The 22,749-nt window shown below is 35.7% G+C and overlaps 1 protein-coding gene across 13 annotated transcripts in view; it reads left to right on the top strand.

Moving 5' to 3' along the window:
* The window catches only part of FAM126B (family with sequence similarity 126 member B), a 93,109-nt gene that overhangs the window by 52,010 nt on the left and 18,350 nt on the right, over positions 1–22,749 (top strand). For all 13 annotated transcript variants that reach the window (XM_045480699.1, XM_045480693.1, XM_045480695.1 and 10 more), the window contains 5 exons: positions 88–267; positions 3,424–3,504; positions 5,666–5,781; positions 16,052–16,147; positions 20,374–20,490. In XM_045480699.1, coding sequence (XP_045336655.1) covers positions 88–267; positions 3,424–3,504; positions 5,666–5,781; positions 16,052–16,147; positions 20,374–20,490 — 590 coding nt within the window. The remainder of the gene's footprint in view (positions 1–87; positions 268–3,423; positions 3,505–5,665; positions 5,782–16,051; positions 16,148–20,373; positions 20,491–22,749) is intronic.

The following is a 22,749-nucleotide window of genomic DNA, read 5'->3' as shown; positions in this document are numbered from 1 at the left end:
AAATATTACACAAGTATATGTGCTTTAAAAAAAACACAGTTACAGCAAATGAATAGAAATAGCTAATGTACTTTATTTTCCTTTTAGCTTCTGGAGCCTGTCTGCCACCAGCTGTTTGAGCTCTATCGTAGCTCTGAAGTTCGACTTAAGAGGTTCACACTGCAGTTCTTGCCGGAATTGATGTGGGTTTATTTACGGCTTACAGTTAGCCGAGACAGACAGAGTAATGGCTGCATTGAAGCACTTCTGTTAGGAATTTACAATTTGGTAAGTTGAAAAAGATAGTTTGGGAAACTTTAAGTATTTTGTAAAAATCTTCTGAAGTAATACTTAAAGAGTATTTATTAAAAAAATAAATTGAGGGGCGCCTGGGTGGCGCAGTCGGTTAGGCGTCCAACTTCAGCCAGGTCACGATCTCGCGGTCCGTGAGTTCGAGCCCCGCATCAGGCTCTGGGCTGATGGCTCAGAGCCTGGAGCCTGTTTCCGATTCTGTGTCTCCCTCTCTCTCTGCCCCTCCCCCGTTCATGCTCTCTCTCTCTGTCCCAAAAATGAATAAACGTTGAAAAAAAAAATTTAAAAAAAAAATAAATAAATAAATTGAAAGGTCTACTGAGTAATTTATTTGAATTTATGAGAGGCTTAATAATTGCCAATAATGCATTTTATAAAATAGGTGAAAATATTATAATTGATAGCATTGTTAATATTTTGTGACTTATCTTTAAATTACTTTATTTGACCAATGTTTATGAATGTGCTCCATTTAAAATTTTTGAAATTTATTTTGAATAATCATTTGATAAAATATTATATACTTGACACTGTATTGTTTGAAATTCTTCTAAGAAATTCTTAAGTATCTTAAACATTATTCTGGCTTTTTTTTCCCCACAGTGTCCAGTTAGGACTTTGGTATTGAAATTCTTGCTCTTTGAAGATATCCTTTGTATTTAGTATTCATTGTAAACAAGCACTCCACATAATAAAATTTTTTTTCCATATTAATTTTTCAAATTTAAATCCAAGTTAGTTAATATATAGTGTAATAATGATATCAGGAGTAGACTTTAGTGATTCATCACTTACATATAACACCCAGTGGTCATCCCAACAAGGGTAAAGTACCTCATAAAACATTGAGTTTCACTGTAAATAAATATTTTTCTATACCAATGTTCAGCCCTCAAAGTATTATCCTTAAAAGATCATTAGAAAACATTTCTATCCCTGGAACGTATATCTGAAGAAAGGAGTATGGCCTTTGAAATCATTTGTATTTTATTTAAAACTAGGCCCTGCCATTTGTTTGCTGTTTTAAATTTGGTCAGGTTACTTAATATCCTGACTTCAGTTGCTTCATCTGTAAAACAGAAATAAAACATTGTTAACAGGATTAAAAACAATTAGGAGAGGCGTGCCTGGCTGTTGCAGTTGGTACAGCATACAACTCTTGATCTTGGGGTTGTGAGTTTGAGCCCCACATTGGGTTTAGAGATTGCTTAAAAATAAAATCTTAAAAACAAAAAAACAATTAGGAGAATCCACATTCTACCTGAGGTGTTTAATAAATGTCATTAATAGTAGTAGCAGTATCAAGTAGTATTAAGGGAGAGGTTTTTTTACATGAAAAGCTGGTCTAGGTATAAAATTCTCTAATTTGCCAACTTGCCTGATTGTTTTTTCTTTTAAAGCAGGAAATTTGTTTCATATATTACTCTCTCCTCTAGTACTTAGCACAGGCACTTAGTAGATGTATGTTGATTTAATAATTGAATTTGGTGTTTTCAATTATGTTGAAAATTAAGCTATCTTTTTACTCATTTTTTTAACGTAATAAAATCCAGTAGTGGGACAAATGAAGCAAAGTATTTTTAAGCAGGATGCTGACAAGTTCTTAACAGTGCTTATTGGTGCTATGGTTTAATTATCTTTTAGCATCTTAAAAATAGTGTACTTACAAAGTAAATGGTCAGTTATATATCAGAATGTAACCCAGGCTTCTGTCTTCTAATTCATTTACTGTCTGTGTTCTTTCTTCTCTGTGGCTTTCAATTTTTCTTACCACCTAGGGTTTCTTTTATATATTTATTTTCTTTTTTTCACTTTCCCTCTCAAGAACTTCTCTCTTGTTTCACATAGCCTCAGAGGGAGTTTTATATTGCCCTCAGCTTAAACAAACTGTAGAACATCCTTCTTCAAGAACACACAAATATAAATAAAAGTTATTTGGCTTAATTTGAAATTTAGGAATAAAAATTAAAGTTGTATTGCCTAACTTAAATTAGGTCCATCCATCTTACAGTAGACTTTCTCTGAGGCATACTGGCCTGAATGTGGTAATAACTAGTTTGACTACAAAATAGTTAAATGATCTCTCCAAGGAATTTTTAAACCCATTTTCCTGCCAAAATTAGCGGTAAGGCCAATGTTCACATATAATTGGTACTCTCCTGTGACATATTAAACAGAAATGAGCCCTGCAGAGAAGTTCTTTTGGGTTTTTGTTTTGTTGATGATAGTTATTGTTGTTGTATCTTCCATTTGTGCTGTGTAACTCTCAGTCTGTCTCTGACCTTTCTTCTAGGTCTACTAAGGGGGCAGCCTTCTCTCTCTGGATTTTATGCTAATTATGAATATATTAATGTGGATTAATATGTAAAATAAATTAATTAAAATTAATTGATATGTAAAAGAAACATAGACCAAATGAGGCAGTAGAGGAAAGGAGTGATAATGGAGGAGCATTTCACCCCTCTATATGCTAGTGTCTATAGGCAGATTTTTATTGATACCTGTAGACCACCAGAGGTACCAGAGACTAGAAATGAAGGACACCATTGTCCTTTTCATTGAAAGATAAAGTGCTTTTAAAAGAAAACAATTTTCTTGCAATTCAGTAAAAATTACCTAAAAATGAATCTATTTTTAATCACTTGGACTAATATTCATTATGTTAATATGTAGCTTAAATTAGATCATTAGTCTTTTGCTGAATAATTGTAACAGTTTTTTTTAGTCAGGATTCATTCTGTGTTAGAATAATGTGTTTTTTCTTATTTACTAAGTGTATTTCTTGGGTAAAACATATAATCTGTTTGACTCAGATCTAATTGCTTATAATCTCCCTGTCCTATCTGTAAATTTAACATGAAAGATGATTTGTGTGCCTGCTTTATGTCTTTGCTGTCACATTGCATTTGATTTAGTTACAGTATTGTGCTGCATATCTCTCAGAGGGTAACTCAATTACTAAACTGTGTAATTTGCTAATAGGTTAGAAAAGATACACTAGGATAGTAATATTTTTTGTATATTGCTATTTCTAAAACTCTTCCTCAGTTGTCAATGATATATTGGTAAATTAAGAATTTTTTTCTTATAGCCCTGTGATTATTTATCTTTGTATGTATTTTTTAACTATAGGAAATTGCTGATAAAGATGGAAACAATAAAGTTCTGTCTTTTACTATCCCTTCCTTATCCAAGCCTTCAATATACCATGAGGTAAGTAAGATTGGAAAGGTAGAATTATTTAAAATTACTCTGAGTAAGATGGGGTGCCTGGATGGCTCAGTCAGTTAAGTGTCCAACTCTTGATTTTCGCTCAGATAGTGATCTCATGGTCTGTGAGATAGAGCCCCTCGTCAGGCTCTGCACTGCACAGAGCCTGCTGGGGATTCTCTCTCTCCTCTCTGCCCCTCTCCCGCTCACACTTTCTCTTTCTCTTCCTCTCAAAATAAACATGAAAAAAATTTTTATAAAAAATTATATTGAATAAGAGATCAAAGTCAATTTTTCACCAGAGATAAACACTAACACATCTTTATTGATTTACTTCTTAACAGTAGGTGCCTGTTAGTGATGTAAAGCTATGCTGTTATCAAGAGAGGCAGAAAGTAATTAATGGAAAATTTCCTCTAGTTCTTATTTATTTCTTTTTCATTCTTATACCACTATCATTTTCACTTTTTTATTAGTCTTTTACGAATTTGTAAAAATATTCTTTAATTTTTTGAAGTCTTCCATATTCATTAGAAATCTGTGTCAGATTGATTTTTTTATTATTTTTTAGGAAACTGTCTACTTAAAAGGATATTAATACCAATTATTTCCATTTAAAGGAGTCTATAACTGATGCACTGTGTCTATTCATTAACAGCACACTTTTGAGTTTTGCTTATATTTATTTGAACAATGTGAGAACCCTGATAATCATAATAGGTAGAAGGCTGCTGTTAAGCTGAAATCCTTCTGCCTGCTTTATTTAAGGATATATTCTATGAATCAAGCTTCAGGTCTATAGTGGCCTTTGGTGTATAAAGTTATAAGGAAAGCACTTAAAGAAACTTTACCAGTAGTCCAAAAATTATATTCCATTTTCTTATCAGTAAACAGTATCCTCTTGCTTCACAACTCCATGCTGCTATTTATTTTCTTAATTAATTCCCGTGGGACTTCATTGTGTATTGGAAATAGAATGCCTCCTATTTAGCCAAGACTTGTTTTAGCATAAAATATTTCTGGGGCGCCTGGGTGGCGCAGTCGGTTAAGCGTCCGACTTCAGCCAGGTCACGATCTCTCGGTCCGGGAGTTCGAGCCCCGCGTCAGGCTCTGGGCTGATGGCTCGGAGCCTGGAGCCTGTTTCCGATTCTGTGTCTCCCTCTCTCTCTGCCCCTCCCCCGTTCATGCTCTGTCTCTCTCTGTCCCAAAAATAAATAAACGTTGAAAAAAAAATTTTTTTTTTAAATAAAAAAAAATGTTTCTGAGAATATAATCTTAATTAGATTTTAATTAAGTTCTGTGTATCATGTTACGAAATAAAACAGAGGATAGTGAAACATTTATGAATGGATGCTTCTAACTTTAGGAACATCTAATCAATCGTGTCACTAGTAAAGAGACATTTGATTATAGTCTTAAATATTGTTTATAACTCTCTGTACCTTGCTTTAAGTTTTTATTTTAATTCCAGTTAACATACAGTGTTATATTAGTTTCAGGTATACACTATAGTGATTTCAACAATTCCCTTACTTCATCTAGTGCTCATCATGACAAGTGTACTCCTTCATCCCCATCACCTATTTAACCCATGCACCTTGTTTTCTTCATTGTAGAATGGGATTAGTGAAAGTATCTACCTACCTGAAATTAGACAAACTGCAGAATTTAAATGTACAGTGAAGCCTCAAGCCTGTTTTGTGTTCTGGAATACAAATAAATTGAAATTGATGAATCTGAAAAAAAAATTTTTTAATTTTAAAAATAAAATTGATGTTTTTATAACCTTTAGTCTTTCCAGCAACTTTTTTTTTTTCTTTTGAGAGAGAGAGAGAGAGAGAGAGAGAGCGAGCATGAGCAGAGTCAGACACTTAACTGACTGAGCTCCGGGCACCCCTCTGGCAACTTTTCTTATTCTGTGTTCTAAATATAGATTCATTCCATAATCTTCCAAAAACAAAGCAGTATATTTTTAGTTTTATGTATTACATATAATTTCCAAAAAGAGCTGTAGAATATATGTAATTGAAAAATGCAAAAGGTTTTAAATAAGAGAAATGGTCTTAAACTGCCTTCTGCTAAAACAAAGCTAAATGTCCTTATATGATACAGATTTTTACTTCATTTTAAAGACACAGTCTCATACTCTACCTTATTTTTGTAGCCCTCAACAATTGGATCCATGGCTTTGACAGAAGGGGCATTGTGTCAGCATGATCTCATCAGGGTTGTTTATAGTGATCTTCATCCTCAGAGGGAAACATTCACTGCACAAAACCGGTAATGGTCAAAACTGTAGATAGTAATAATTATTAATTTATGCTCAATAGTTAACTCTAATTACTTTGGTTCAAGTTTGGTGAGAGAAGAAGCAAAAGGTTTAAAATGTCATACTAGTGAAATACATTATAGTAGTGAAATACCTATCCATCTAATGCATGGTACTGTGTGTAGTCATCTTGTGTAAAGCAAAATAAAAACTAAAAGTGTGGGCATAAAGTCAGCCAAACCAAGGTTTGTGTTCTAGCACTATATGTTAAAAGGTCTCCCTCTCACGCAGTTTATTTATTCTCTATACCTTGCTTTCTTCAATGCAGAATGGGTTAATAGAGTACCTACCTTCCTGAAGTTAGGCAAACTGAATGCATAGTCCCCGAGACTTCCCTTACTTCTGACACTAACTGCAAGTTTGGGAGGGTTCCCATAACCTCTCTTAGGTTTGATAACTCACTAGAAGGACTCAAAGCTCACTGAATGAAAGCTGTTTTATTCACAGTTAAGGTTTATTACAAGAAAAGGAAACAGATGAAAATCAGCCAAAGGGAAAGATGCATAAAATAGAATCAGGAGGGTTCCAAATGCAGTTTCTATTGTCCTCATCCATGGAGTCAAGATGCTTCCTCCTAAAAAAAAAAAAAAAAAAAAAAAAGATGCATTCCTCCTCTCCCAGCATCAGTGTGTGACAGGATAGAGTCAAGTTCAATGTCCAGACTTTTCACTGGGCTCCATTATTGTAGATATGACTCATTAGATTTATTTGCTCACATGGTTGATCTCCGCCTCAAGGTTGGTTGAGGCTGTGTGACCCAAAGCCCCACCCTAAATCACATGGTGGTGGTTGTTTCTAGTGTGGCCAGTCCCCACCTTAAACAAAAACACTCCTGTCAGGTATGACATAGGTTGCTTCCTAGCGGGGAGGCTAGACTTCTTTGGGCAAGGCCAAATTCTTTACTATACAGACTATGCCTTGGCCATTGGCCAAGTCTTTTAAACAAAAACAATTATGTTTATCTGGGCATAAATATGACAGACACATTTATATGACAGACACAGATAGCAATGTGATCATTATGAATAAGCCCAACATTTGAGGAGCCAGTGTAAATTAGGGATAGATTTGAAGAAACAACTGATTTATTCTGTAAAGCCACTACATACATACTCATATTTTTGTACCAGTTTGAATATTTTCTATCCTGCTCTACTCCATCTGCTGCTATTTGTACCTTATGATAAACTTGAGCAGAAATATTGATCATAGAAATTAGTTGATGATTAGCTAAGTCCAGTTTTTCCCTCAGGCCAGTCATTTTTTACTCACATTCATCCTAAAGAGGCTTTAACTCAATTTACCAATACATCAATATTAGTATTATAACCTTACCAACCATGCCAGTGTTACACCATATCACAGAATGACAGTAGGTGTGACCTGAAAAATAAGAGGCAGAGATACTGGCATATTACTAGAGTCTTAGTTAACTATTACTGCAGTTCATCCTCATATATTACCAAGATGTCTCCCAGAACAATGCCACTTAGATTTGCAGGCTTCTGTTTGACTTTATCAGGTTCTAAAATCAGGAGTGGTCTCATCAACATATGGTTTCACCCTTTCAAGAATCTGATGTACCAAGAGACAGTGTCGTCTCTTGCTTTTAACCTCTCATGGTGGCAGTGTAATATTGAATTTCTCTCATTGCATAATCCATTTATTAATTCCTTTATCTCAACTAAACACTCTGACCTGTCTCCATTTGTACCCAAACTTTTCTACTTTAGAAGGGATGTTAAGTTTGGCCACTGTGCTGGTCCAGATTGCTGGCAGCAATATTAGCCTAGCGTGTGCCTCCCCTCAGTCCACTCCCATCCCTGTAGGTAGATTTACCTAGGTACAGACCTAGTGGGCTCTTGACACTAGGTGATACATCTGTACTCAGTGTCAGCCCAGTTTTGCCAGATGAGATGATGGCACAACCCACCCCATCAGGCTCTTGGGAATTTTGAAGATACAGTTATAGTTTCTTGCTTAGAAATCCTCTGCTTCTGGCACCTGCACTTGCAGCCCTGCTCCTAGACCAATGCTTTAGGTAGAAAAAGAAAAGTTGAAGTGATGTGGGGAAGAAAGAAGTATAGTTATACCACCATGTTCTGAAGAAGTATGTAGTGTTACCAACATTATCCTACCCACTGCTTTCCACATCCTTAACCTCATATTAACATACATGATTGTTGTGAGGAATAAGTGAGCTGATGCTTGGCATGGTGCCTGGCATGCTTACCACATATGCCTGGCACATAGTGAATGTTAGTCATACTGTCATTTGTTGTATAATATTTTATGTTTGTAGTAAAACAGTACTCTTGTTGGTTATAACATTTGAGTTATGGAAGGAATGTAAAATTAGACAAATTTCCACAGTCATTTACCTCTGATTGGTGCTTCAGTCTGGAATTCTGGTTCTTCCTTTGGGTCTTTCCAATATTACACATATGATAGAAAATGCGTTGGCTTTCCTTCCATCCTAACACATTGTTTTGGAATTCAGCTTTAGTGATCATCCTTTATTAGCCAGCAGAGTGCTGTATAACACTTGGGGAAGGCTTTATCCCAACTTAAAGTAACAGCTTAATTTTTTTTTCTAGTTATATTGGTTTACTTAAATAATTTCACAATATTAAATTTACATTAAAAGAGTGGTTCATAGTGTAGTCTGCAGATTGATTTGCATAAAAATCATCTGGTTACCTGGTTCCTTTTTTGTTTTCTAACTCTAATTTTTAAAAGTATAACATTATATACTTGTGGTAAATTTTAAATAGAAGAGAATATAAATAGATGAGAATAAATGGGAATACAAAGAGAATAGTATGTGTCCTCTTCCCTCTTCCCTCCATTTCTACCCTCAGTAGTTAAAATGTTAGTCATTTTTGGGGCGCCTGGGTGGCGCAGTCGGTTAAGCGTCCGATTTCAGCCAGGTCACGATCTCGCAGTCTGTGAGTTCGAGCCCCGCGTCAGGCTCTGGGCTGATGGCTCAGAGCCTGGAGCCTGTTTCCGATTCTGTGTCTCCCTCTCTCTCTGCCCCTTCCCCGTTCATGCTCTGTCTCTCTCTGTCCCAAAAATAAATAAACGTTGAAACAAAAAAATTAAAAAAAAAAAATGTTAGTCATTTTGTTGTGTGTCCTTTCAGAATATTTTAATGCATGCAAAAGCACATATTCAACTTTAAACACATGCAGGCCCATACACACTGGGCTCCATTATACAAATTGTTCTGCAACTTTTTTCCATAAGAATAAATCTTAGGGGTGCCTGGGTAGCTAAGTCAGTTAAGTGTTCATCTCTTGATCTCAGCTCAGGTCTTGATCTCGGGGTCGTGAGTTCAAGCCCTGAATTGGGCTCCGTGCTGTGCATGGAGCCTACTTTAAAAAAAGGCGGGGGGCAGGGGGTAATAAATCTTAGACTTACTTCTATAACAGCATATAGAGATCTCCATATTCTTTTTTAATGACTACTTAGTATTTAATTATATATATATGTATATACATTCATATATATATATACACACACATATATTTATACACATACATATATACATACACACACACACACACACACACATACACACATATGTACATACCCTGTCAGTTTTTTAGCCAGTCTTACATTGACTAAAATTTAGGTTGTTTTACTCTTTTGCTACTGTAAACAATATTGCAGGGAACCTAGTTTTGTTTTGTTTTTGTATATATATATATTTGGTGCATAGGAGCACCAAAGTTATCTGTAAGATAAATTCCTAGTGATGAAATTGCTAAGCTAAAGATTGTCTCCTTTTTCACTTTGAGTAAGTATTTCCAAATTACCCTCCCTCTGAACAACTACACCAGCAATATCCTACCAGTAGTTTGAGAAGGCCTATTTCCTCATACTGACCCCCAATAGTGGGTATTTAAAAATTTTTTAATCTTTGCCAATTGATCATTAAAAATTGATGTTACATTGTTTTATTTGTCATTCCCTTAATTATCACTGGGCGTAAACACTTTTAATATATTCATCAATTATTTTTCCTGACTTATGAAATGCCTATTCATGTCCTGTCTCCATTTTTCATATTGAACTGGATATTTTTTCCCCTAGTGATTTGAAAGACTTTTTTAAATATTGAGAAAACTACACTGTTTTACACCTTGCACATTTTCAGTTAATTATTAATGTTTACATTATTTTTTTTTTTTTAATTTTTTTTTTCAACGTTTATTCATTTTTGGGACAGAGAGAGACAGAGCATGAACGGGGGAGGGGCAGAGAGAGAGGGAGACACAGAATCGGAAACAGGCTCCAGGCTCTGAGCCATCAGCCCAGAGCCCGACGCGGGGCTCGAACTCATGGACCGCGAGATCGTGACCTGGCTGAAGTCGGACGCTTAACCGACTGCGCCACCCAGGCGCCCCATTATTTTTAATTAAGGTATACTTCATATACATTAAATTCACCCCCTTTAAAGTGTACAATTCATTGATTTTTAGTATATTTACAAGATTGTGCAACTACTAACACTGTTTAATTCCAGGACATTTTGGGGCACCTGGGTGGCTCAGTCTGTTGGGCATCTGACTTGGGCTTAGGTCATTATCTCACAGTTTGTGAGTTCAAGCCCCACGTCAGGCTCTTTGCTGATACCTCAGAGCCTGGAGCCTGCTTTGGATTCTGTGTCTCCCTCTCTCTCTGCCCCTCCCCTGCTCATGCTTTGTCTCTCTCTCAAAAATAAATAATAAAATATTTAAAAAGAAATAAATAATTCCAGGACATTTTTATCACACCAAAAAGAAATTCCCCTTTCCTTCCCTCCAGTCCCTGGCCACCACAAAACTTACCTTTCTATCTGTAGATTTCTGTCTATTCTAGACATTTAGTGTAAATGGAATTATGCAATATGTGGCCTTTTGTGTCTGACTTTGTAGCATGTTTTTAAGATTCATTTATGTGGTATTGTGTATTTAGTACTACCTTCCTTTGTGTAACTGCATAATTTTCCATCATTTTGGTATACATTCATCAGTTGATGGACATTTGGGTTATTTCCACTTTGGGGCTATTTTTGAATAATACTGCTGTGAACATTTGTTTATAAGTTTTTATATGAACATACATTTTCATTTCTTTTGGGTATATACCTAAGAGCAGATGGTTAGGTCATATAATAATTTAATGCTTAACTTTTTAAGAAACTCTCATGATGTTTTCTAGAGTAAGTGAACCATTTTACATTCCCATAAGCAAGCATCCGTCTCTTGAAGTGTAGCCATTGAAGTGGTTATGAAATCTGTTATCTCACTTGTGCTACTGTTTTCTTTGTTTTTTGCTGTAGGTTTTAGTTTTTTGTTATTTAGTTTTTGTACAGTCTACTATATCAAGAATACTCACATATACACATGCAGATATGTATTTTTTTCCTATTTAAACATGCATTCACTCTATACAGTTTATGAAGAAAAACTACAGTCTCCAGCTCCTCCCTACCCCCTCTTCCACTTCTCCTTTCCGAGGTATTATAACAACTTTTAACCAGTGGTTCTCAACCAGAGCATTTCTGCCTCCCAGCAAACATACAGTAATACCTGGATATTTGATTGTCACAGCTAGGTAGGAGGGAGGGCTGCTGTAGGCATCTGATGTGTAGATGTTGCTGCTCAACCATCCTGTGATGCTTGGGCCAGCCTCCCACAACAAACACTTATCTAGCCCAAAATGCCAGTGGTGTAAAGCTTGAGAAATCTTGATTTTAACTGACTTTCTTAATATTTACTCTTTAAGTAACTTGCTGCTTCTTAATTTTTGAGTTTGGGATATTATCTAATAACTATCTCTATGAAAGATAAAGATTTAGCTCATTTTCTCTCTCTTCCTCCTGTCCTCTTGATATAGTTCTGTTTAACTGTGGGGAACTCATTTTTCAAATTTATTATTATCAGTGACCACGGTTCATTTTAAGCTTCCTTGCTTTGTATGACTGAGGTTTGTAATTAATTGATTACTTTTCCTTTCCTGTGGACCTTTTTGTTTTACTTGGAGTTCATAATTGTCCTTTTTTTCTTTATTATCTGCTTTATAATTCAGCTCCTATAAATTCTCTATCAGTTGTCTAAATCTCCTTTTAAATTTTCATTCATATCAATTATTCCCCCAATTTCATTTTCCTACGAAAGGGGTTCCTGGAGCCTTTCACTTACTTTAATCTGGGCTGTGTTGCCCTCTCTGCCGGGTATACATTTATTATCTTGGGATCTCCCTTCACTCTTTTTTTTTTTTTTTTTTTTTAATTTTAGTTAACATACAGTGCAATATTGATTTCTGGAGTAGAATTCAGTGATTCATCACTTACATATAACACTGCTCATCACAAGTTCCCTTTTTAATACCCATCACCCATCTAGCCCATCTCCCACCCACCTCCCTCCATCAACCCTCAGTTTGTTCTCTGTCGCCAAGAATCTCTTGTGGGGGCGCCTGGGTGGCTCAGTTGGTTGAGCATCCGACTTCGGCTCAGGTCATGATCTCACAGCTCATGAGTTTGAGCCCCACATCGGGTTCTGGGCTGACAGCTCAGAGCCTGGAGCCTGCTTCAGATTCTGTGTTTCCCTCTCTGCCCCTAACCCACTTGCATCCTGTCTCTGTCTCTCTCAAAAATAAATAAATATTAAAAAAAAAAAAAAGAGTCTCTTGTGGTTTGTTTTCCTCTCTTCTCTCTCTCCCTCCCCTTCCCATGTGTTTATCTGTTTTGTTTCTTAGATTCCGTATAGGAGTGAAATCATATGGTATTTCTCTCTTTCTGATTTACTTATTTTGCTTAGCTCCATCCACATGGTTGCAAATGGCAAAATTCCATTCTTTTTGATGGCTGAGTTAATATTCAATTATATATATGTATACCACATCTTCTTAGCCATTCATTAGTCAGTGGACATTTAGGCTTTCTCCGTAGTTTGACTATTGTTGATAATGTTGCTATAAACATGAGGGTGCATGTATCCCTTTGAATCTGCATTTTTGTATCGTTTGGGTAAATACCTAATAGTGCAATTGCTGGATCACAGGGTAGTTCTGTTTTTAATTTTTTGAGGAACCCTTATACTGTTCTCCAGAGTGTCTGTGCAAGTTTGCATTCCCACCAACAGTGCAAGAGGGTTCCCTTACTCTGCATCCTCACCAACACCTGTTGTTTCTTGTGTTGTTAATTTTAGCCCTTCTGACAGGTGTGAGGTGATACCTTGTTGTGGTTTTGATTTCTGTTTCCCTTGATGATCAGTGATATTGAGCATCTTTTCACGTATCTGTTAGCCATCTGGATGGATGTCTTTGGAAAAGTGTCTATTCATAAATTCTGTCGATTCATTTCTTCAGTGGATTATTTGTTTTTTGGGTGTTGAATTTGATAAGTTCTTTATAGATTTTACATACTAACCCTTTATCAGATACGTCATTTGAAAATATCTTCTCCATTGCGAAGGTTGCCTTTTAGTTTTATTGATTGTTTCCTCTGCTGGGCAGAAACTTTTTATCTTGTTGAATTCTCAATAGTGTATGTTTGCTTTTGTTTCCGTTGCCTTTGGGGACGTATCTAGTAAGAAGTTGCTGTGGCCGAGGTCAAAGAGGTTGCTGCCTGTGTTCTCCTCTAGGATTTTGATAGTTTCCTATGCACATTTAGGTCTTTCATCCATTTTGAGTTTATTTTTGTGTATGGTGTAAGAAAGTGGTTCAGGTTCATTCTTTTGCATGTTTGTCCAGTTTTCCCAACACCATTTGTTGGAAGAGACTGTCTTTTTCCTCCCTTCACCCTAATTCTGGGAATTCCCTTTGTCTTTTTCCTTTGTGGATCTGTTTACTGTACCTATATCCTCATTCTTTTTTCCTAGTATTCTGAAATTCCACTATGATATTTCTTGGTGTAGGTTTATTCCCTCCATTGTGCTGAGCACTGGGTGGACCTTTTTGATTTGGAAACTCATGTCCTTTATTTAGACTGGAAAATTTTCTTGAATTATTTTTGTTAGTTTGGCTTCTCCATTTTTTCTGGCCTTTTATTGTTTTTCTTTTATTTATTTGGTCTTTTACTTTCTAATGGTGGTTTTATTATTTGGATGTTGCAACTATTGGAATGGTCCTCTTTTCCCTGCCATCTGCCATATCTTTTTCCTTTAGCTTTACTTTCTGTGATATTTCCTCAACTTCATCCACCAGTCTTTTTCTTGAGTTCTTAATTTCGGCAGTTAGTTTTCTAAGTAGTCTTTTTAAAGAGATCCTTAATTTTTCCTAGAAACAACATCTTCTCTTAATTTGGGGGAATATTAATGATAATGTATTTATTCAAAGTTTTTTTTTTCTCCTTGTATATTCTATGTTTCCTCCAAATTATGCCCCTATCCTTTTTGTATTTCTTTATTTTGTTTTCATTTCATGTTAGTGGAGTTCTTCAGATGTCTGGTAATCCTCCCCACTCCTTATACTATGGAAGACTAAGGAAAGGAAATAAAAAATGAGCAGCTCTGACTTTGTGAATAGGGCTAGTTGACTGTGAACTTCACTGAGCCATTCAGTTGGATAACTTCCCAAGTCTATATGCCTCTATGTCTTTCCTCTTAGAGTGGTCTAATTCCCTAGAGAAACTCTTTCAGTCTCTTCACTAGAGGGCTGGTTGCTAGCATTCTAGTGACCAAGGAGGGAAGGAGAACTTGAGGTTTCAGTATCCAGTATGAAATACTTTATTTTCCTTTTTTCAGTATGGTATCTGCCCCACTCCAATGCCCACTCCAAACCACAATTATTAATTGCTTGGTGGTTCTCAGGTAGAAATTTCTTTTTCTTTCTTTCTTTCTTTCTTTCTTTCTTTCTCTTCCTTCCATCCTTCTCTTCTTTTTTTCTTTTCTTTTTTTTTTTTAAGTTTATTTATTTATTTTGAGAGAGAGAGGGAGAAAGAGAATCCCAAGCAGGCTCTGCACTGTCAGCATAGAGCCCGTTGCAGGGCTCAATCCCACCCGTGAGGTCATGACTTGAGTTGAAATCAAGAGTGAGATGCCTAACCCACTGAACCACCCATGTGGCGCCCACATAGAATTTTCTTTAATCCTTTAAAAAAGTAAGTCTTCAATAAACCTAACAGTATTGAGATGGAGAAGGAATCTGAAGATATGACTGCTTCCAAGTCAGACTTTCAACTCAGTTTTTAACTTTTTCTTTTGAAATAATTTCAGACTTTTTTTTTTTTAAAGAATATCTCAAAAATAGTACAAAGAGTTTCTATATACTCTTTACCACCTATAAGAAGCTTTTTAGAAGTACAACTTTCTTGGATCATGCCCTCATAGATTCTAATTGGGTCAGTCTGGGTTGAAGCGCCAGAATATATCATTCCAAAATGTCCTTAAATAACAGTAGTGTGCATCCAGATTAAGGAGCCACTTTCTTAGAGACTTTAAAAATTAAGAAATATTTATTCATTCAATAAAATTCTTTATAAATTTAAAATAAACGTTTTTGAGCAATTATAACATATTAGACAATGTTGGATACTAGACCTAGGAATGATAAACTAAATGAGTAAACTAAAGTTGCTTATTAGTAAATAGGTACTATGTAGCTAAACACCAGCAATTAAGATTCACTGTGCTGTATTAGAGCTACAAAACAAAGAGAACTGTTTCCTTTAGCTGGGAGAATTAAGAATGGCTTTATATCTAAGGTAAAAATTTGAACCAACATTTGAAACTTAAGCAGTAATTACCCAAGTGAAAAAGTATGTTCTAGTAAGAAAGAGCAGCCTCTATAAAAGCAAGGAGTTACAAAAAGTTACGATGTATTCATGGAGTGGTAAGAAGATTGATGTAGTGTGGTATACGAGGTAAGCAGTGGAGGGAAGTAAGGTTGGAGAGGTAGGTTTTGAGGGTGGATTTTAAAGGCCTTTTATGTCATGATTGGTTTGGATTTTCTCATGCAGTCAATAGGAACAGTGGGTTAATGTGATAGGGGAGTCATCTGTTTAAGCATGATGGCTTATTTTTGGAGGAGGAAAATATAGATGGTAGCAATTAATAAGGAAGATGAAAACAGGAAAATCATTGAGGAGGATATCACAGCAATCTGATTGAAAAATCATGACGGTCAATATTAACACATTCTTGTTATAAACACCCACCAAACAAATGACTTACTGTAGTCTCTGGTAGAAATAATTGTTTGTAATCCTTTTCCTTTGTTTATTTTTTCTAGGTTTGAAGTCCTGAGTTTTCTCATGTTGTGTTATAATTCTGCTATTGTGTATATGCCTGCTTCATCTTACCAGTCTCTTTGTCGGATGGGCTCCAGGTGAGAAGAATAATTATCATTAGCCTTCATATTCATTTATTTGACAAATATTTATTGAGCGCATTTTCTGTAGTAGGTGCTGTTCTAATTTTTGGTAAAATAGCAGTAAACAAAACTCAAGGAGCTTACATTCCTGTAGGAATTCTTATCATCCCTCACATATCATGACTTCTTAAAAGTATTTTAGCATTAAAGAAGTAGTTTCTAGCTGAACATCAAGTCAAGCCAAGATGTCTTAAATTTAGTTTGGCTTAGTAATACACCTAATCACTTCCTGGATGCCCAGTTTTATAAATCCCTTTGAGAGCTTTGAATAATAGTCCTATATGTGGAGAAAGTCTGAAGGAATGTGAAGTTTTTCATTTATATATTTCACAATAAATGTGCTTTGAATAAAATTAGCAATAGCATTAATCATTTATATGTCTCATTTGTATTTGTGTGTTCCAGTCTTCACTAATTCAGAATTTCTAATAATTTGAGTTCAGCTGAGCTGAAATTTAAATGTCCAGTATAGAAAAAAAATTTAATATAAGTTAGTTTGGAGTCAGAGTACCTTTTGAGTCACAGAATTTCAATTATAAAAAGAACTCTGAGTTCATTCTGTCCAACTGATTTTTTAAATTTTTAAAAAATGTTTATTTATTTTTGAGAGAACGTGAATAGGGGAGGGGCAGAGAATAGGGGAGGGCAGAGAATAGGGGAGGGAGACGCAGAATCCAAGGTAGCCTCCAGGCTCTGAGCTGTCAGCACAGAGCCTCATGTGGGGCCTGAACCCACAAACCGTGAGATCATGACCTGAGCTGAAGTCAGACACTCAGCCAACTGAGCCACCCAGGTATCTCTCTGTCCAACTCATTTTTACTTGAGGAAACTGAGTCCCCTGAAAAAGGTTAAATGCTCTACAGTAAAACCTTGGTTTGGGAGCATAATTCATTCCAGAAACATGCTTGTAATCCAAAGCACTTGCATATCAAAGCAAATTTCCCCATGAGAAATAATGAAAACTCAGATGATTCATTCCACAACCCAAAAATATTCAGATAAAAGTGATTATAGTACTGTAATATAATACAAAATAATAAAGAAAATACAAAATATAAAGAAAAGTAAATTAATCTGCACTTACTTTTGAAAACCTTTGTGGCTGGTGTGAGTGAGACGAGAGAGGAGAGGATGACTTTCACTATCACTAATGGAATCGCTGCTGTCTATTGACTCAGTGGAATCTTTTTCTGCATGGGGCCCATTGTATACATGTTGTGTTGTATACATGTTGACTACAGTACAGTATTAATAAACTCTTGTCATATACTGCATTTAATGTAACTGGCAGTAGGGCAGCAGAGGAGAGGGTCTATATCTGTAGACGGCCTGACCTAGAAGGAAGCAAAGCATTCGTAAGCTTACTCTTGTGTGGAAAAGCAAAGGACTGTCCACAGGTGTTTTGAAGTGACAAAAAACACACTAGTGCCAGTTGTGGGCACCTTCCAGCGTTCTGAAAAATCACTAATTTCTGCCAAACACTGCAGCCTGAGACCAAGCATCTGAGCATCAAGACAGTCACCCGCCCACGATTCCACAGCAAGAGAGAGAGAAGAACCCTTGGCTCAGTTGTGATCATGTGACATCTGGTATCACGTACTACTCGTATTGCAAAACATCACTCATTTATCAAGTTAAGATTTTATTAGAAATGTTTGCTTGTCTTGTGGAACACTTGCAGAACATGTTACTCGCAATCCAAGGTTTTACTCTATTAGTTTTCTATTGCCTTGTAACAAATTGCCATGTACTATGAACGTAACAGCTAAAATAGCACACATTTATTATTTCACAGTTTCTGTAAGTCAGGAGTCTAGGCATGCATTAGCTGGGTCCTCTGCTTAGGGTCTTAGAAAGCTGTGTTTAATATGTCAGCTGAAGGTACAGTTTTATCTGAGGCTCAATTGAGGTATTGTACACTTTTATTGGCAGAATTCTGTTCTTATAGTTGTAGGACTGAGGGCTTCAGCTTCTTGTTGGCTGACTGCTAAAGGCCAGCCTAGTTCTTTGCCACGTAGTCTTCTCTACATAGGCAGCCTACAAAACGGTAGCTTGCTTCTTCAAAGCGGAGAGAGACTCCAGCGAGACCTACACTGCAGCCTTGTTATATAAAATAATCACATACATGTAGTCACAGAAATCCCATCACCTTTGCCCTATCCTATTGGTTGGAAGCAAATCACAGATCCCACCCACACTCAATAGTAGGTGATATATAGGGTGTGAATACCAGCAAGGGAGGGATCATACAGGGATTCATGGCCCTACAAGAGACTGTCCACTCCCAAATGTTTTGCTCAAGTTCATACTGTTGTGTTAGTGGGAAGAGAGTGTGGTCCTATTTACAACAAAATTGTTTTGCTAATTGGGGAAAAGTCAATCTAATTAGCTACAAGTTTGATTTTATATATTCTCTTAAAATACCTGTATTATTTTCACTTGCCTGTAATATGATTAATGACTAACAAAATTCTTGTCTCTAACCTAGATACTGTTATCAAGAGAGTATACTGTTTAAGTACTTATTGCCTATCTACAGATAAATTTATTTATAGGGGTGCCTAGGTGGCTCAGTCGGTTAAGCATCTGACTTTGGCTCTGGTCATGATTTTGTGGTTTGTGGGCTTGAGCCCCGCGTCGGGCTCTGTGCTGACAGCTCAGAGCCTGGAGCCTGCTTCGGATCCTGTGTCTCCCTCTCTGTCTTCCTCTCCCCCACTCATGCTCTGTCTCTCTTTCTCTCTCTCTCTCTCTCTCTCTCTCAAAAATAAATAATCATTAAAAAAACATTTTTTAAAATATTTATAAGCGACCTATCATTGATTCATGAAAACAATTCTGCCAAATCTGTAATTTTTGTGGCACTTTATTAACAGAGTTTCTTAAGAGCAAAAATGATGGCAGAATTTAGTGGTCCTCACACTTTTGTTCATATATCCCCTAAAAAATTTTGACACACTGTGTAGCTGTTACATGTCTTAAGTTAACATTAAAATTTTTCATTTTATCTTAAGTAGTTGCAAATGGTATGATTTCTGGTATGTACATATTCACAAAATAAACCAAATAATTGTTAGGTCAGTATTTTAAATGTTTATAATGTAAATACCCACCATAATCCATTTGAGGAATAGATGAACAAGCTTTTAATAATCTAACATTATTTCTTTTCCTCCTTGAAATTGATCTTCCCTACTACTTTGCCCACATAATTTTATACTAATATAATGCCATACTATGTTTACAAGTCTTTTTTTTTTTTAATTTAACCATTGTAGGTTTTGTTTTGTACTTTTTTTTTTTTTAAGCAGGCTCCACACCCAGCATGGGGTTTGAACTCAGAACCCTAAGATCAAGAGTCACATGCTCCACCAGCTGAGCCAGCCAGGCATCCCTATGCTTATAAGTCTTTAATTGATCTCTTAATTGTATATCTCTGCTACAAAAATATATGTGTAAATTGAGATTTAAGAAAAATTTCCCGAGACTGTAATGCACTAAACACTGAAAAATTTCTTCTGGATTCACCATTACAATTACTCTAACAAACTAATTGATTAAAATAATATAAGTACATTACAACTTTGATAATTATTCAGCATAACTTTTCTGGAAGCATTTCTTAATGAGATGAAGACAGAAGCTTATTTATGGCACTTTAATTAAAAAATGGCCTCATAGAGCACCTGGCTGACTTAGTGGGTACAGCGTGCGACTCTTGATCTCAGGGTTGTGAGTTCTAGCCCCATGTTGGGTGTAGAGATTACGTAAAAATAAAAGAAAATAAAAAGCCCTCACAAACATCAGTATTTTGAAATGTTCCTTAATTTGTTTTGAAATTTCTGTATCTCCCACTAATTCATCCTGATACAATTTGGGACACGTAAGAATTATACATTTGTTTTGTAAAGAAGGAGAAGGACGACAGAGATAGTTAGCTATTTGAGAAAACTTGTTGCTTTTATTGAGAAGGTTCTCTAGAATGTATGCTTCATGAGGGCACAGATTTTATTTTTATCTTTTTGTCTATTCATAACTGTATGCGTAGGCCCAGGACAGTGACTGGCACATAGCAGGTACACAGTAAATATAAGAGGGATGAATAATTGAATAAGTGAATTTATGGAAGGAAAAATGTTTAATGAATCAGGAAATCATACATGGCAAATTCCATCTTTTCCTAGGGTTTGTGTGAGTGGGTTTCCACGGCAACATGAAAAACACTGGAAAGAACTCTGTGGTCGAATAGTTTTGGATCCCGAATTCATGGTGCAACTCCTCACAGGGGTTTATTATGCCATGTAAGTAGATAGACTATAAAACTCAGTGAATTGTTCCTAATGTTTGGAAGCTTAATATTTCTCTTTTGTCCTTATCAGTTGTACAACACTGACTCTTATTCCATGAAGGACCCATTATCTTCTCTTTCTAATATGAATTCCTTATAGTACTTTTTAAAAATGAATTGTACACTTGTTATTTAAATAACAATGATTAATAATAATGATCAAAGACAATTTTTAATTGAGATGCAATTGAAATATAAGATTTATTAATTTTAGATGTACAACCCAATGATTCAATATATTTTATATTGTGAAATGATTACCTCAGTAAGTTTAGTTAACATCCGTCACTACACCTAGTTACAGATTTGCCCTCAAGATCTGTCCATGTTGTTGCAAATAGCAGGATTTTTTTGCTTTTTTATGGTTGAATAATATTTATTGCCCCCGCCCCATGTGTGTGTGTGTACACCATATTTTCTATTTTCTTTACCCACTCATCTGTCAGTGAACACTAGATTGTTTCCATGTCTTGCTTTTGTAAATAATGCTGCAGTGAATGGGAGTGGAGATGTCTTTTCGAGTTCAGTGATTTTGTTTCCTTTAGATATGTACCAGAAGTGGAACTGCTAGATCATATGGTAGTTTTATTTTTAATTTTTTGATGAACCTCCATACTGATTGCCATACTGTTGCTGCACCAGTTTACATTTTCATCAATAACGCACAGGATTTCCATCTCCACATCCTTGGCAACACTTATTTCAATATTGTCTTTTTGGTAATAGCCATTCTTGCAGGTACAAGGTGATATCTAATGGTTTTGATTTGCATTTCCCTGATGATTGGTGATGTTAAGTACTTTTCATGTACCTGTTGGCCATCTGTATGTGTTCTTTGGAAAAATATCTATTCAGGTCCTCTGCCCATTTAAAAAAAAAAATTTTTTTTTAAGGTTTATTCATTTTTCATGGAGGGACAAAGCATGAGTGGGGGATGGGTGGAGAGAGAGGGAGACAAAGAATCCGAAGCAGGCAGGCTCCAGGCACTTAGCTGTCAGCACAGAGCCCGACGCGGGGCTCGAACTCACAGACTGCAAGATCATGACCGGAGCTGAAGTCAGATGCTTAACTGACTGCTTCCTCTGCCCATTTTTTAACCAGATTACTTGTTTTTTTTAATGGTGAATTGTTAAGTTCTTTATATATTTTGGATATTAACCCATTATTGGATATATCATTGCAAATACCTTTTCCCATTTAGTAGATTGCCTTTTCATTTTCTTGGTGGTTTCCTTTGCAAAAGCTTTTTATTTTGGAGTAGTTTCAATAGTTTATTTTTGCTTTTGTCTCCCTTGCCTATGAGGACATATCTAAAGAAAAAAAAAATGTTGCCAAGGCAGATGTCAAAGAAATTGCTACCTATGTTTTCTTCTAGGAGTTTTTATGGTTTCAGGTCTCACATTTAGGTTTTAATCCATTTTGATTTGATTTTTGTGTTGATATAAGATGGGGGTCCAGTTTCATTGTTTTGCATGTCATTGCTCAGTTTTGCCAACACCATTTATTGAAGAGACTTTCCTTTCCCTGTTGTATAATCTTGGCTCTTTGTTATAAATTAATTGACAACACATGCCCAAGTTTATTTCGTGGCTCTCTTCTGTTTCCATTGATCTATGTATGTTATATATGCCAGTACCCACACTGCTTTAATTACTGTAGTTTTGCAGTCTAGAAATCAGGAAGTGTGATGCCTCCAGCTGTGGTCTTTTTTTTTTCAAGATTGTTTTGGCTATTCGGGGTCTTTTGTGGTTCCATACAAATTTTAGGATTATTTCTATTTCTGTGAAAAATATCATTGAAGTTTTGATGGGGATTACCCTGAATCTGTAGATTGCTTTGGATTATATGGACATTTTAACAATATTAATTCTTCTAATCCATGAGCATACAATATCTTTCCATTTGTGTTTTTCTATTTCTTTCATCTGTGTCTTATATAAAAATTTAAGTGTACAGTGTATAGGTCTTTCATTTTCTTGTTAAATTTATTCATAGGTACTATTTTAATGCAATTATAAATGGAATTTTTTTCTCAATTTCACGTTCTGATAGTCCATTATTAGTGAATATAAGTGCAACAGATTTTAAATACTGATTTTTGTATCCTACAACTTTATTGAATTCACTTATTCTAATAATGTTTTTAGTGACATTGTTAGAGTTTTGTATAAATACCATATTATCTGCAAATAGAGACAGTTTTACTCTTTTC

This window comes from Leopardus geoffroyi, chromosome C1, assembly GCF_018350155.1.
Source record: "Leopardus geoffroyi isolate Oge1 chromosome C1, O.geoffroyi_Oge1_pat1.0, whole genome shotgun sequence".
NCBI classification, from domain to species: Eukaryota; Metazoa; Chordata; class Mammalia; order Carnivora; family Felidae; genus Leopardus; species Leopardus geoffroyi.
This window is presented reverse-complemented; position numbering and strand designations above follow the sequence as displayed.